This window comes from Convolutriloba macropyga, chromosome 7 (genome assembly GCF_964194025.1).
Source record: "Convolutriloba macropyga chromosome 7, txConMacr16.3, whole genome shotgun sequence".
In the NCBI taxonomy this organism is placed as follows: domain Eukaryota; kingdom Metazoa; phylum Xenacoelomorpha; order Acoela; family Convolutidae; genus Convolutriloba; species Convolutriloba macropyga.
Window position 1 is genome coordinate 53,684,847 of NC_134474.1, and position 15,033 is coordinate 53,699,879.

A 15,033-nucleotide genomic window follows, 5' to 3' on the forward strand; every position below is an offset into this window, starting at 1 on the left:
CTTGAACCTGTCTTTAGAATTTTTGTTGAAGGAGAATCCAGGAACTGATGTGAAAAACCTTTTCCTTCCCTAATAACTGTCTTTCGCTTGGAGCTGCGAGATTGTTTACAGCGTGGTGAAGAAAATTTTCACCAGTTCGGTAAATCTATTTGTTTCATACCAAAATGCTGAAACAGTAACAATTTTCAAAAATGTTCTGCAGTAAGCCCTTCACTAGGCTCTGTTTTCAAACAATTGACTAAGTAAATGATGTAGAAGGAAGTAATTTGTAAAATTTTTAATTGATTCTGATATTCAAAGCAAACGTTTTCGGAATATACGCTCAGCTTCAAGTTAAAACGTATTCACAAATTATTAGAAAATAAAATGAATATGTTTTTACAAATGACTCAGACCTCAATTAAATGTGTCTGAGAACTATCTTAAAAATTAAATCGAAAATTTTTACTCCATACCATATTTGGGTCCTTCGCATCATAGAACCCCCATGAATTTTTAGGCCCCCCATTATGGTATAAGTCCCATGATTTGTGGCTACAGTTTATCTGATCACCAAGCTGAGGGGCTATAATATGAAAAACTCCAATTTTTTTGCCTATTTATAGCTTCTTATTTCCAACGGTTCTCAATTGCTTCAAAAAAGTTCCTATTCCGGTTTTTATTTAGTACAACCATGCTTTTGTATTTCTAGGTTAAATCCAAGTTTGCCCTCGCCCACCTAAGTATCACTTTTTGGGAGGTTTCTGGATATATCGTTTTTTCATGCCAAAAAAATTTTTTTCCCTATTTTCCATATCCCAAGTCAATTTTATCATGTAAACAATTGTTAGCATGAGTTCCCGCCCTTATATTCATTGCAAGTGTTTATTCCCAGCTTCAACTTACTGATATATATAGCTCCGATTGTCATGAGTTTCTTTACTATGCGACAAGAATACATGATTTTCCATTTTTGTTGACCAGCTGTGAATCCATCTTTTTTTGTTCAGAAATCTCAGTGGTAACATGCCGGCTTGTCCGCCCAACATAGATGGATCCCCATCCAATACATTTTTCTAATGTACCAAACGAGATTTCAGGTTTATGGAATGATGATTTTTCGGTAGGGAGGCATAATCTTAAATTTGGCGTTAAGAATATCACTTTCAAGTGACATAGTTTCTTCAATTTTCCGGCGTAAAGTTTGGTGTAAAGTTGCTTCTCTTTTGTAAAAAATGTTGAATTATGATGAGATCCAGTCTAGTTTTCCCCTATATTTCTTTTTTGTTAAATGTTTTTAGAACAATTATACTCTAGCATAAGTGTTGCACATTCCTTGTTGTTGTTGTTGTTGTTGTTGTTGTTGTTGTTGTTGTTGTTGTTGTTGTTTTTGTTCTTGTTAGGGGAATTTACAGCTGTGTTGAAGCGTCTCAGATTCCAGTCATCAAAATAAAATAAGGTCCTTCAATTTCTTCTGTTTTGACAATCGCAGAGCAATTGCCAAGTGCAAAAATTTGGCTAAGAAGACTTCTTCTCGAAAAAATTCCACGTTCTACGTATCAATCGGTTTTTCAATGCAACTGGTTCTCTTAAATTTATGAAATTTTTCAGGCGGTTTTTAAGTTGAATGGTTTTGAAGGTGAATCCTCTGCGCGCTTTCTCTGTTCAAGTTTTCGTCGTTTTCAAAATTTTGGTTTTCCTTGTTTCTTTCGAATGTACTTCTGGTAAATCGATGCCGCTGTTCTCTTCATTCAGAGCTTTTTAAACTAGCAATAAAGCGTTCAGCTGGATGAAAATGGGTAGTGGAAGTATGTTTCGTAGTCAGAGCTGGCATTTGTATTATGTATCTTTATTTCACGTTATCTTTTTGACTACCTTCTTTTGGATTTTTTTCAGAATTTGATTTTCAGTTCTTCCTGCAGTCAAGCACGTAAAATTATACAGCTCTACCGGCAAAATTAAGGACTTAGGTAATCCCAATTTTACAGACGTGCTTTCTTTAATTGCAACAATTCGCTTAAGCATGTACAGAATAATTTCCTTTTTCTTCATTCTTTCTTCAGTATACTGTTTCTAGGATACTTCAGCCGTCAAGTGATTACCAAGATCTTTGACAATCGTGGATTTTTTCAAGTCTTTTCTCATAAATTTTTACTGTGGGTCTCTACCTCTGAATTTGACATATGCACACTTGTCTATTGCCAGCTCCTTTTAATTCTGAATTAAGCAGTTCTCAATCCCATGTAGATCATCTTGAACTTCCCAGTAGCTTCTTTGCCAAAATTTTAAGATTATCAGCAAAAATAAAGGGCTCAGAAAACATCAGGACATCCGGAAGGTTGTCAATAAAAGTAAAGAAGACTAATGGGCCTAAGAGGAACCCCTGTGGTGCCCTGCTTCTTATATCGGGTGTCATCAAACTTGTACCAACCGAGATTTCAGGTTTATGGAATGATGATTTTTTGGTAGGGAGGCATAATCTTAAATTTGGCGTTAAGAATATCACTTGCAAGTGACATAGTTTCTTCAGTTTTCCGGCAAAAATTGGTGTAAAGTTGCTTCTCTTTTGCAAAAAAAATGTTGAATTATCATGAGATCCAGTCTAGTTTTCCCCTATATTTCTTTTTTGTTAAATGTTTTTAGAACAATTATACTCGAGCATAAGTGTTGCACATTCCTTGTTGTTGTTGTTGTTGTTGTTGTTGTTTTTGTTCTTGTTAGGGGAATTTACAGCTGTGTTGAAGCGTCTCAGATTCCAGTCATCAAAATAAAATAAGGTCCTTCAATTTCTACTGTTTTGACAATCGCAGAACAATTGCCAAGTGCAAAAATTTGGCTAAGAAAATTTCTTCTCGAAAAAATTCCACGTTCTACATATCAATCGGTTTTTCAATCCAACTGGTTCTCTTAAATTTATGAAATTTTTCAGGCGGTTTTTAATTTGAATGGTTTTGAGGGTGAATCCTCTGCGCGCTTTCTCTGTTCGAGTTTTCGTCGTTTTCAAAATTTCGGTTTTCCTTAATTCTTTCGAATGTACTTCTGGTAATTTGATGCCGCTGTTTTCTTCATCCAGAGCTTTTTAAACTAGCAATAAAGCGTTCAGCTGGATAAAAATTGGTAGTGGAAGTATGTTTCGTAGTCAAAGCTGGCATTCGTATTATGTATCTTTATTTCACGTTATCTTTTTGACTACCTTCTTTTGGATTTTTTTCAGAATTTGATTTTCAGTTCTTCCTGCAGTCAAGCACGTAAAGATATACAGCTGTACCGGCAAAATTAAGGACTTAGGTAATCCCAATTTTACAAACGTGCTTTCTTTAATTGCAACAATTCGCTTAAGCATGTACAGAATAATTTCCTTTTTCTTCATTCTTTCTTCAGTATACTGTTTCTAGGATACTTCAGCCGTCAAGTGATTACCAAGATCTTTGACAATCGTGGATTTTTTCAAATCTTTTCTCATAAATTTTTACTGTGGGTCTCTACCTCTGAATTTGACATATGCACACTTGTCTATTGCCAGCTCCTTTTAATTCTGAATTAAGCAGTTCTCAATCCCATGTAGATCATCTTGAACTTCCCAGTAGCTTCTTTGCTAAAATTTTAAGATTATCAGCGAAAATAATGGGCTCAGAAAACATCAGGACATCCGGAAGATTGTCAATAAAAGTAAAGAAGACTAATGGGCCCAAGAGGAACCCCTGTGGTGCCCTGCTTCTTATATCGGGTATCATCAATCTTGTATTCTCCGCACGCACATATTGTCAATCTTTCAATTAGTGGATTGGTGTTTCAAGCAAACATCCACCAACTCCAATGTCAATCAACTTTTGAATTCTTTATAATGTGATACTTTGCCAAAAGTTTTTGAGAAGTTGGTGTAGAAAGCAATTTTCTCAGAGTAAGGGTCGTGATCAAGAGCTTCATATATTCTTTTGAGAGACACCAGTATATTTGTTTGCACAGATCTTCTCCTGACAAAACCATGTTGACTCTTATTTAGGAAGTTTGGAAAATGATTATACAAGGCAAAATATATACATTTTTCCAGAATCTTGCTATCAATTTTCAATAATGAGACAGGACGGTACTTTAAATTTTTTTCGGTCTCCTTTTTGAAAATGGGCGTTATGGCTGCAATTTTTCAGATGTTGGGTATTTTCAGCAGCTTCTTTGTGTTCCAAAGGACTGAACGCTTGATGTTGCAGAGGTTATTTTACATAAAATCTAGGAGGTATATCGTTCGGCCCTCTGGATTTTTGTGGCATCCATGTCCTCTAATATTTTTCTGATTGCATTCTTCGAGATGCAAAAATTGTAAGAGATGGTTCTTTTATTTTGGAATCATTCAAACTGAAATTAGTTTTTGTGCAGAACACCGAGTGAAAAAATTCTTTCAACATATTTACTTGTTCGCATTAATGTGAACTTTGCTTGGTATCATGCATCAAGGATTTGAGCATGCATGCAGATTTGTTTAGGCATTTCAGATATTTAAAAATCCTGTCTGTATTTCTTGATTCTAATAATTTTTCTGGGTACACAACTCTGTTTTCTTTAGCTGAATCAGTGATTTGGTTCTCCAGTTTTAAAAGCAACTGTTTTCTGTAGGATTTTAGTTTATTCTGCATTAAACGTTTTTTGTCTCTAGCTTATTAACCATATTCGAAGTACCGCAGGAAATCCAAGGCGGCAGTGGTTTTCTATGCCTTGTTCTTTTTGGGACATATAAATTAAAAATTTTGTCGAGATACCTTGTGATTTCTTCTTTCTTTTTGCTGATGTGGGTGTAACAAAATGCCTGAAAAGGTTTTTCAACACGATGCTCGTTTATAGCGTCATAGTCAGCATTTTCGAAATTTTGAAATTCTGTAATATTTGTTTTGTTTCAGTAATTGGGCTTTCTAAGTATGGACGAAGGGCTATTGGTCAATTAGATTACAGATAGATGGAAAACATTTGTCTAATTCAGCGGATATATGACAATTTTGATAGAAGGCAGTATCCAAGATGTTGTTTCCACATGTCAAGAGGTCGATAATTTGCGGAAAAATATTTTTTGAAAATTTTTGATGACTGTCTTCAGTCTCGTTGAGACAATACCGTGTCTTCCAGTTTACTTCGGGAAACTTATTGTCTCCATATATGATAATTGGTTTGTTTTCAGTAAGGTTTCTCAGAGCCAACTGGAAATTCTTTATCGTGCCTCGATATGGCTGGCTTTTAAAACGCATATAGAAAGTCTTGAGTTTCATTCAGAGTAATTTTACACGCTACACAAGAGTTGGTAAAGTGCATATCAATTGTTCAGATATTAGAGTATTATGTATCTTTATTTCACGTTATCTTTTTGACTACCTTCTTTTGGATTTTTTTTCAGAATTTGATTTTCAGTTCTTCCTGCAGTCAAGCACGTAAAATTATACAGCTGTACCGGCAAAATTAAGGACTTAGGTAATCCCAATTTTACAGACGTGCTTTCTTTAATTGCAACAATTCGCTTAAGCATGTACAGAATAATTTCCTTTTTCTTCATTCTTTCTTCAGTATACTGTTTCTAGGATACTTCAGCCGTCAAGTGATTACCAAGATCTTTGACAATCGTGGATTTTTTCAAGTCTTTTCTCATAAATTTTTACTGTGGGTCTCTACCTCTGAAGTTGACATATGCACACTTGTCTATTGCCAGCTCCTTTTAATTCTGAATTAAGCAGTTCTCAATCCCATGTAGATCATCTTGAACTTCCCAGTAGCTTCTTTGCCAAAATTTTAAGATTATCAGCAAAAATAAAGGGCTCAGAAAACATCAGGACATCCGGAAGGTTGTCAATAAAAGTAAAGAAGACTAATGGGCCTAAGAGGAACCCCTGTGGTGCCCTGCTTCTTATATCGGGTATCATCAATCTTGTATTCTCCACACGCACATATTGTTGTCAATCTTTCAAGTAGTGGATTGGTATTTCAAGCAAACATCCACCAACTCCAATGTCAATCAACTTTTGAATTATTTATAATGTGATACTTTGTCAAAAGTTTTTGAGAAGTTGGTGTAGAAAGCAATTTTCTCAGAGTAAGGGTCGTGATCAAGAGCTTCATATATTGTTTTGAGAGAAACCAGCATATTTGTTTGCACAGATCTTCTCCTGACAAAACCATGTTGACTCTTATTTAGGAAGTTTGGAAAATGATTATACAAGGCAAAATATATACATTTTTCCAGAATTTTGCTATCAATTTTCAATAATGAGACAGGACGGTACTTTAAATTTTTTTCGGTCTCCTTTTTGAAAATGGGCGTTATGGCTGCAATTTTTCAGATGTTGGGTATTTTCAGCAGCTTCTTTGTGTTCCAAAGGACTGAACGCTTGATGTTGCAGAGGTTATTCCACATAAAATCTAGGAGGTATATCGTTCGGCCCTCTGGATTTTTGTGGCATCCCTGTCCTCTAATATTTTTCTGATTGCATTCTTTGAGATGCAAAAATTGTAGGAGATGGTTCTTTTATTTTGGAATCATTCAAACTGAAATTAGTTTTTGTGCAGAACACCGAGTGAAAAAATTCTTTCAACATATTTACTTGTTCGCATTAATGTGAGCCTTGCTTGGTATCATGCACCAAGGATTTGAGCATGCATGCAGATTTGTTTAAGTATTTCAGATATTTAAAAATCCTGTCTGTATTTGTTGATTCTAATAATTTTTCTGGGTACACAACTCTGTTTTCTTTAGCTGAATCAGTGATTTGGTTTTCCAGTTTTAAAAGCAACTGTTTTCTGTAGGATTTTAGTTTATTCTGCATTAAACGTTTTTTGTCTCTAGCTTATTAACCATATTCGAAGTACCGCAGGAAATCCAAGGCGGCAGTGGTTTTCTATGCCTTGTTCTTTTTGGGACATATAAAATAAAAACTTTGTCGAGATACCTTGTGATTTCTTCTTTCCTTTTGCTGATGTGGGTGTAACAAAATGCCTGAAACGGTTTTTCAACACGATGCTCGTTTATAGCGTCATAGTCAGCATTTCCGAAGTTTTGAAATTCTGTAATATTTGTTTTGTTTCAGTAATTGGGCTTTCTAAGTATGGACGAAGGGCTATTGGTCAATTAGATTACAGATAGATGGAAAACATTTGTCTAAATCAGCGGATATATGACAATTTTGATAGAAGGCAGTATCCAAGATGTTGTTTCAACATGTCAGGAGGTCGATAATTTGCGGAAATATATTTTTTGAAAATTTTTGATGACTGTCTTCAGTCTCGTTGAGACAATACCGTGTCTTCCAGTTTACTTCGGGAAAATTATTGTCTCAATATATGATAATTGGTTTGTTTTCAGTAAGGTTTCTCAGAGCCAACTGGAAATTCTTTATCGTGCCTCGATATGGCTGGCTTTTAAAACGCATATAGAAAGTCTTGAGTTTCATTCAGAGTAATTTTACACGCTACACAAGAGTTGGTAAAGTGCATATCAATTGTTCAGATATTAGAGTAATTTTCACAGCAATGAGGGTAACCCCATGAGCATTTATCTCTCCAATTTTGGCCCGAACACTTCTGTAAAAATTGTAATCGTTATGAAAGAGTTCAGAGTTCTTGATGTTATTGTTCAATGAGGTTTTGCAAGGACACAGAACATTATAATCTGAGGTAATTACGGCATTTATGATTTTTGATCTTGTTTCGATATTAGCTAAGCTTCTTGTATTTAGTTGGAGGATATGGAGAAAGCCCTGTCAGTAGGCACGGGCATTTTTTATACCCAACTGCACTTTGACTCCAATAGTTCTGGATTTCCAATTTTAAATTTCTCCTTTGTTACACTTTCGTCAAGCAACTCCCTTCGCTTTTCTAACATTTGGTTTTCTTACAGAGCATGATCGCTCGTCAACACTGGCAGGATTTAAATGTTTCTTTTGATCAAAATAATTCTGAATTATTGATTTTTCGCAAGAGTGATTCTTGCTTCGTTTTCGCTTGACAAGAATTCTAATATCGCTCTTGGGTTTTTTCTACCTTTTTGAAATTTTCCCAGCCTTTTTCCCCTTGACATGTGCATTCACACCTATCGATTCGAGCAGATTGTTAACTTCATTGTTTATTGGGTCAAAATTTTCCTCTTTTGTTCTATATGGATCCTCAGGTATCCCTTGTCTTCTTATACATTTATTGATATTATGACTTCTTGAGTTCTCATAATTTTTAACGCCTTTTAGGTTTTCCTGTAGTTTTTTGAACAGCAACGACAGCAGCATAAGTTTTGCAACTTTGTTACAAGTCGTATTTGTAGCTTTCCCAATTTTCTCATCAACTAAATCCGCTAGTCGGCTTGCATATTCTTCAGTTTTTCCCCAACATCCAATCTAACGATTTTTCAGCAACGTTGGCCGGGGTTCGACAGTGAATAAAGTTGCCCCTGTCATTTTCTTTAACACAATCTTTGCATATTATAATGGCATTCATACCAAGGTCTCTAATGCCAGTAATAGCAGCTGGAGAAAGAGTTGTATATTCAGGAGTCAGACGCATGTTACAATTACATGCCACACAAGTATAACTCTTTTTGTTTGCGTTAAGCGCTTTCTTGCAGTTTTTACAATTTTTCCCCATTTCGTGTTATATTATTTTCTGAACAAAACCATGGAACTTAGTTGCTAGGAATTTCTCAAAATAAATTGTAACGACAGAGATTTTAGTTTAAAAGTTCTGATCCAGACCAAGGAACCTAATCGCTGGGAACTTCACAGAACTTAACTAAACTGAAAATTAATTATTAGATGCAGAGTATTTCTTTCGTTGTTTTGGGGTCTGCTATTCTGTTTTTTTTGCAAATTCGCGTCAAATCTTTGTTGTTTTGTTCAATTTTTCAATTCAGATTCAATTCAATTAAGAGCGTTTTTAATTCGATAAATGGATCCAAGTGAAGTTGGCTGTAATTTTTCAACTTTCTCTTATCCTTTGGCGAGATAAAAGATTCTTGACAATTTGAAACACTGGTATCTCAGTTTTTTTTCAGTTTGTTATAGACGTCAGGAGCGCCTTCGCTGACAATAAACAATTCCAACTATATTTGGTATTACTTTCAACGTATCGCAATCAATTTTGAACTATCTTGTACTTATCTTTAGCGTTTGGATGTAAATTGTATTCTGGTTTCGAGATTATCTTCCCTTTGAGTTGTGTTCGAATGTTATCCCACATCTCCGGAGAACAAATTAACGAGCTAGCTCCAACAATCAACATTACAAAAAGGCAATCACGGTTAACCTGACATTCAATTATATCTGAAAAATTATATTTAATAAATATGCAGATGTATGCAATGTTTGCTTTATTCATCAAAAGGTCTTCATGTTTGCTGATACTCAAATTTTTCATTGATCTCAAACGAAGTTTGAAGCAATTATTGTAAAGATGTGTCCTATTTTTGCAAAATTATTGTTTGACCGTTTTGATATTCTGCGAGATTTGTATAGCAAGCATTCAGAAATTAAGCCACCAATATAAAACCGATTGTGAGAGATGACCATGCATAGTTTGTATAACTTAGTAGTTATCAGACCTCTTCCAAGTTAGAAATTGAATATTTCAAAATAGCTATGTATATAAAGTTAGCAGTAGATGTAATTTTGATCATTAGTAGTGATGTTAATTTTTCTGCAATTTTTGAAATATTAAAGGTTTCTATGTAATTTAATGATTAACTTTGTGAATGTTAACATTAAAAAGCTCTTCAGGTGTAGAATTTTAAATTAAAATGTTTTAAAGGCTTGTTTCGAGGAGTTATTGAGGTTTAAGTGTTTTTTTCGGAAACTGATTTGATTTGACGACGAGATTTTTTTATGTACAGTGCCATTTTTGTTCAATTTTATGGATTTGATCTATAAAATTGTTGTTTCAAATTATGTGCGATGCTAGGATTTGGATCAATTACGTGTTTAATTGCGCTCAAACGAAATTAAGCCACCAATATAAAAACCGATCGTGAGAGATGACCATGCATAGGTCGTATAGCTTAGTAGTTACCAGACCCCTTCCAAGTTAGAAATTTTTGAATCATTAAAGTTTTTCTAGCCTATGCCCCAATGGGGAAAAGCGTGAATTCAGTTTAACGCGGTGGTACAACAAATTACCAATCAAATAGAAGCTAGCGTTAAGAAAAGCACGTACATTCAAGGTACATAGAACAATATTAGCAGGTGTATATAATTTAAAAGGAGAAAAGCGTGATTTCAGATTAACACGGTGGTACAACAAAGGGTAACTATTAAATAGCGTCAGGAAAAGACATATAATAGCAATGTAAGGAACATCAGATGACAGTAATAACCATCGCGTCTAGAAACTAAAATTATTTGAGCCTTCCCTCCTCTATAATGGCCCCTATGGATGATTCGGTTAGTTCCGGTTTTTTTAAAACTTTGCAGCCTCTTATGCATAGGAGGCAGCTTCGTAGAAGTGCAAAGTTTAACCTCGTCCGTATGTAACTAACAATATCGCTAAAACTCTCTTCTTGTTTGTGCCTCAATTTCTGAGCTATCGTTTTGACGAGTTTGTTTGTGTTGGGACTCGCTGCGCCAGTACATGAGAAGATCAGTGGCGTGAAGGAGCTCTGTTCAACCTCAACAATCCGCTTTTCATAATTCAGTTTCTTCAGTGATTCATGATACCTGTAAGCGTCCTTGGTGTTTTATGGACATGATTTAGCATGCGGATTGAAGACCTTGACGTTGAAGAAGGTACGGTGGAATCGTGACTCCCACAACCCATTTGCTTTAATGTCGAGTCGAGCCTCATCATCTTTGGTTACTGAGTTGCTTGCAAAGCTCTCGCCTTGAAGCGGAAGAAGTTTCGGCTCTATCTCTACATCATGGCAAACCTGATTCAACAACTCTCCGAAACAATCACGGATTTCGTTATGCCTCAGGTGAGTATATCTTCCTTTCAGGCAGTGGAGGGAGTGTGCGATTGTCCATTTTTCTCCACATGCGCATTGTTTGGGGGTTCTCTCAAGGTCCCATTGATATCTCAAACACAGCCCATCTCGAAATTTTGATTTATTCATGTTGAATCCGTATTTTTTAAGTGGCAGAGCATTCAACCAATTGGACGAACGCTTCTCTGAAGCTAATGCAACAATGAATTGTTCTTTTTCATCCATATCATTCATTTTGGTTTCTGCGCTCAATTAACAACTTGATTGAGATTCGTCTTCTCGACAGGCTGCGAAGGCATCGGAAATTAGACATGAGTTCGTGTAGTTATTCAGTCGCTGACCTGGATGTTGTATATTCAGGCCTCCGTGTCTGAGTGGCAGAGCCAACAATTTCAGCATTGTTTCATCGGGATTGGGTTTGCCAGTGATGGCTGTAATCAGTTCCGTTTTAATATGATTCTCGATTGTGTCAAAATGTTGGTGCATATCTGGTGTTGTTCTGGTCATGAATGTCAATTTACTTTGCAGGGCTTTGGTCAGACATGCGTAGGCATTCTGTGGTGATGTTTTGGCGAACTTTGCAAGTTTTTGTATCATGGTTATCGTTTTCTCTGTGAAATCTTTGGTTTTTTCCGCGCAGTCTCTTCTTTCCCCAATTACTGGTCCCAGAACTCGAGTACCATCAGTAATCTCGACTTCAGAGTTCTTGAATATGCGCTCCGCCTTCTTACGTAAGCAGTTTTTCACTATCAGTTGACATTTCGGGGCTTTAACAAAATAGCCGAAGGCTTTCCCTATTGTTTCGAGGGTCTTCAAGGCATCCTGCAAATCGTGAAGTGTCCCGGCCATGCTGCCATCATCAGCGTACCATTTTTGAACGATTGATGGATTCAACTTTCTGATCATTAGCATGATTGAAATGCCATACATTGCCATGGCTATTGGGTCGCCTTGTGTTGTTCCTTCTTCGGATAGTAGGGTTTCACCATTGACAAATAGTTTAGACGGGTAGATATATGAATTGTAGACTGCTGATGTTAGCGAAGGACAGATTCGTCAATATTCCGCATAGCTAGTTTCCTATTGAGCTTATTGAAGGCATTTGATGCATCAATTAGGAGGATAGCTTCAGTTTCTGGTTGCTGGTATGTTTCTCTAAGCGAATGTATAGCGTGCTCAATTCCACATTTTTGTCCAAGACATAGTTGGGTTGCATCGCCAATCGTTTGGAGATCTTTTGAGATGCATCTGATTATGCATCTGCCGATAATCCGTCTGAGAACTTCTCCAATTCCAATGGGGCGGATGCCTGGGCATTTGTTTAAGGGTATGAGTCGACACGCATTGTATGCTTCTAGATTATTTTCAGTGAGCTTCTCGCGAGCTATTCGTTGCGCGAGTTGGGCAATAGTTTTGCACAGATCTATTGAATATTGTGCATAGTTGGTCAAGATCTTTCTCTATTCATCCGCATCTAGACTTGAAGGCCCATGACTGCCAGTGCCATGTGTTCTCATGGCTGCTTTGCGGATCGTCGCAGTGTTGATCTTGTCAAAAATTGAGTCGTGATATGGGAGGGTATCAACGTCGTCAGTAATAAAATCTTCCTCCAATGTTCCAGGTGAGGGGTGTTTTTCTTTCAATAGTTTTAAAACGGTTTTCTCTCCGATTTTTTCTTTCAATGATAAAATTCCTCCTTTCTGGTGATCGGACAGACATTTCAGTGCACTCGAGATCTTTCTTTGACACATGAATTTATTGAAGCTCTTCAAATCTGACTCTTCTTTCGGCGTTTTTTGTTTGGGCAGCCTCACTTGTATCGCTCGTGCTTCATTATAAAGCTCCAAGAACTTGCATTGTGTGAGGTGAATCTAGTCTTCTCTGGATGATTGCCTCTGCCCCAACTAAATTGATGCTTCAAGTGGAGCTGTTGTTGAAGAAGGGAGGTTTTTAGCTTGGCTCATCTTCCGCCATTAGTTGATTGTTTTCAAGAGTTGTCTATGTTTTGTTTGATCTCCGTTTGTGCCCCCCCATACGTCATGCTCCCCCAATTAAAGAGCACGTGTTATTACATGTAAAAATAGGGGGGGGGGGGGGGGGGGTGGGTAAAATTATTATGTAAACATACGTGCTTTGGGGGGGGGGGTGCAAATAATATGCACCCACTAAGCGGGGGGACACAAACGGAAAAGATCCATGTCTTACATTTTTCTCAGCTGATGTTCGAGACGTCAGTCGGTTTGTTTTAAGAAGTTAATGCGTCCAAATTTGGGTCTTCTAATAAGAAGCCTAACAATTCTTCAACTTTCACGACATATAACAGGAGTGCGTGCATTTTGTTCAAAAATCCCCCATCAATTGAAATTCGCCTCGCTTTTTGCAACACCGACTTTGCAGCAGACTTGTGGAATGGCGGATAAACCCTATGACCAGATGACAGATGCTGATTGGAAGGCGAAAGGTTTATCCAACGAGGCAATAAAAGTCACTCGTCATGCTGGAACGGAGCGAGCATTTACTTCTCCCCTGTATAAACATAAGGAATCAGGCGTTTATCATTGTGTCTGCTGTGGGGCTCCGCTGTTCAAATCCGATCATAAGTTTCAGTCTGATTGTGGATGGCCTGCATTCTATGCTGATAGTTTTGACGCCATGATTGAACGCGAGGATTATTCTTTTGGGATGCGGAGAGTGGAAGTGCTGTGCAAGACATGCGGTGCTCACTTGGGTCATAAGTTTGACGATGCTAAGTACCACAACAGAATGGTTCCTGTGGACACGAGATATTGTATAAATGGAGTATCCCTCGAATTCCACAAAGAAAACTAAGACAAAGCAGCAAAGTGAATTGCTTGTGAATTTTTTATAAACGTGAATATTGTAAAATAGCAATGTATCTAAAGTTAACAGTAGATGTAGCTTTGATCATTAGTAGTGATGTTAACTTTTCTACATCGTAATTAAAAGATTAACTATTTCTGTATTTTTAATTCATGTACAAGTGTTTTAAAAGCTTACGAAAAGGACCGTCTGTTCCACCCCAGGTTAGATGGAACAAAGACGTAGCAAACTGTGATGCTGAAACTCTCTTTTTTATAAATATTTCTGTTCAGTTTTTACCGTGTCATCGGTCTTTAAATACAATTTCAATGAAAATAGAATTTTGAACAATTTTAGTGTGACGGAAGAAGCAGTAGTTGAAATTCTTGAGTCATTAGACTTATCAAAGTCATGTGGGCCTGATAACTTGCCTGCAGTTGTCCTCAAAGGACAACTGCAAAAGAACTGCGCAAAAGAACTTACGAAATCCATCTTTGAGTTATTAAGAAAATTTAGGCGCCTCGGAACCTATCCTAGTGCATGGAAAATAGGGACAGTTAGCTCAATTTTTAAGAAAAGGATCAAAAGCAGATGTGGTAAATTATCGTCCTGTAACACTATTATGCATTGTCTCAAAAGAAAATTTTTTGTGTGGCTCAATTGTCAATTTCTAAAATTCATAACTGATTCGTAGTACGGTTTTTGTGAAAGAAGATCAGTTATTCTTCAATTGATTACCTACTTAGATAAAATATACAAATTCAGTTCTGAGAACAATCGAGAAAATAGCTCATTTCTCTATGACTTTTCAAAAGCTTTCGACCAAATTGATCTTGGAATACTTACGTAGGATCAATTGCATTGGAATAGGCGGCAAGCTGTTCAAGATTTTAAAGAGTTACCTGAGCGGCAGACTGCAATACGTGAAAATTGGAAACCTAATATTGAAGAATTCGTCGGTCACCTCGGGTGTACCTCTGGGTTCAATACTTGGGCCTCTACTTTTTCTTATTTTCATTAATGACGTACCGGAACTGTTTTCAACTCCAAAGTCTTTCTTTTCGCTGACGATCTCAAATTATTATATAATGAAAATCTTGGAAACGCACACAGAATCAAACAAGAACTAGATTCAATATTGCGTTGAGTTACGAAAATTTACAGCTTCAATTTATCGAAATGTCGTTTCAATATCAAGTCGAGATTAAGTCCGGTGTTGGGTCAATGGTCGCTGGAACAATCGAAAACTGGGGAGCACCTTGAATCACTATGAACGACAGCCTCACTTGGAAGGAACATAT

The 15,033-nt window shown here is 36.7% G+C and overlaps 2 protein-coding genes across 2 annotated transcripts in view; one reads left to right on the forward strand and one right to left on the reverse strand.

The window, feature by feature from the left end:
- LOC142342364 (uncharacterized) overlaps positions 1-15,033 on the reverse strand; it is a 94,156-nt gene that overhangs the window by 43,910 nt on the left and 35,213 nt on the right. The gene's annotated exons all lie outside the window — the stretch shown is intronic.
- LOC142343066 (peptide methionine sulfoxide reductase MsrB-like) lies at positions 13,322-13,741 on the forward strand. The gene has a single exon (XM_075394755.1). The coding sequence runs from the start codon at positions 13,322-13,324 to the stop codon at positions 13,739-13,741; it is 420 nt and encodes a 139-aa protein (XP_075250870.1).

Coding starts and splice junctions, on each gene's coding strand:
- LOC142343066 (XM_075394755.1), top strand. CDS start 13,322: ATGGCGGATAAACCCTATGACCAGATGACAGATGCTGATTGGAAGGCG.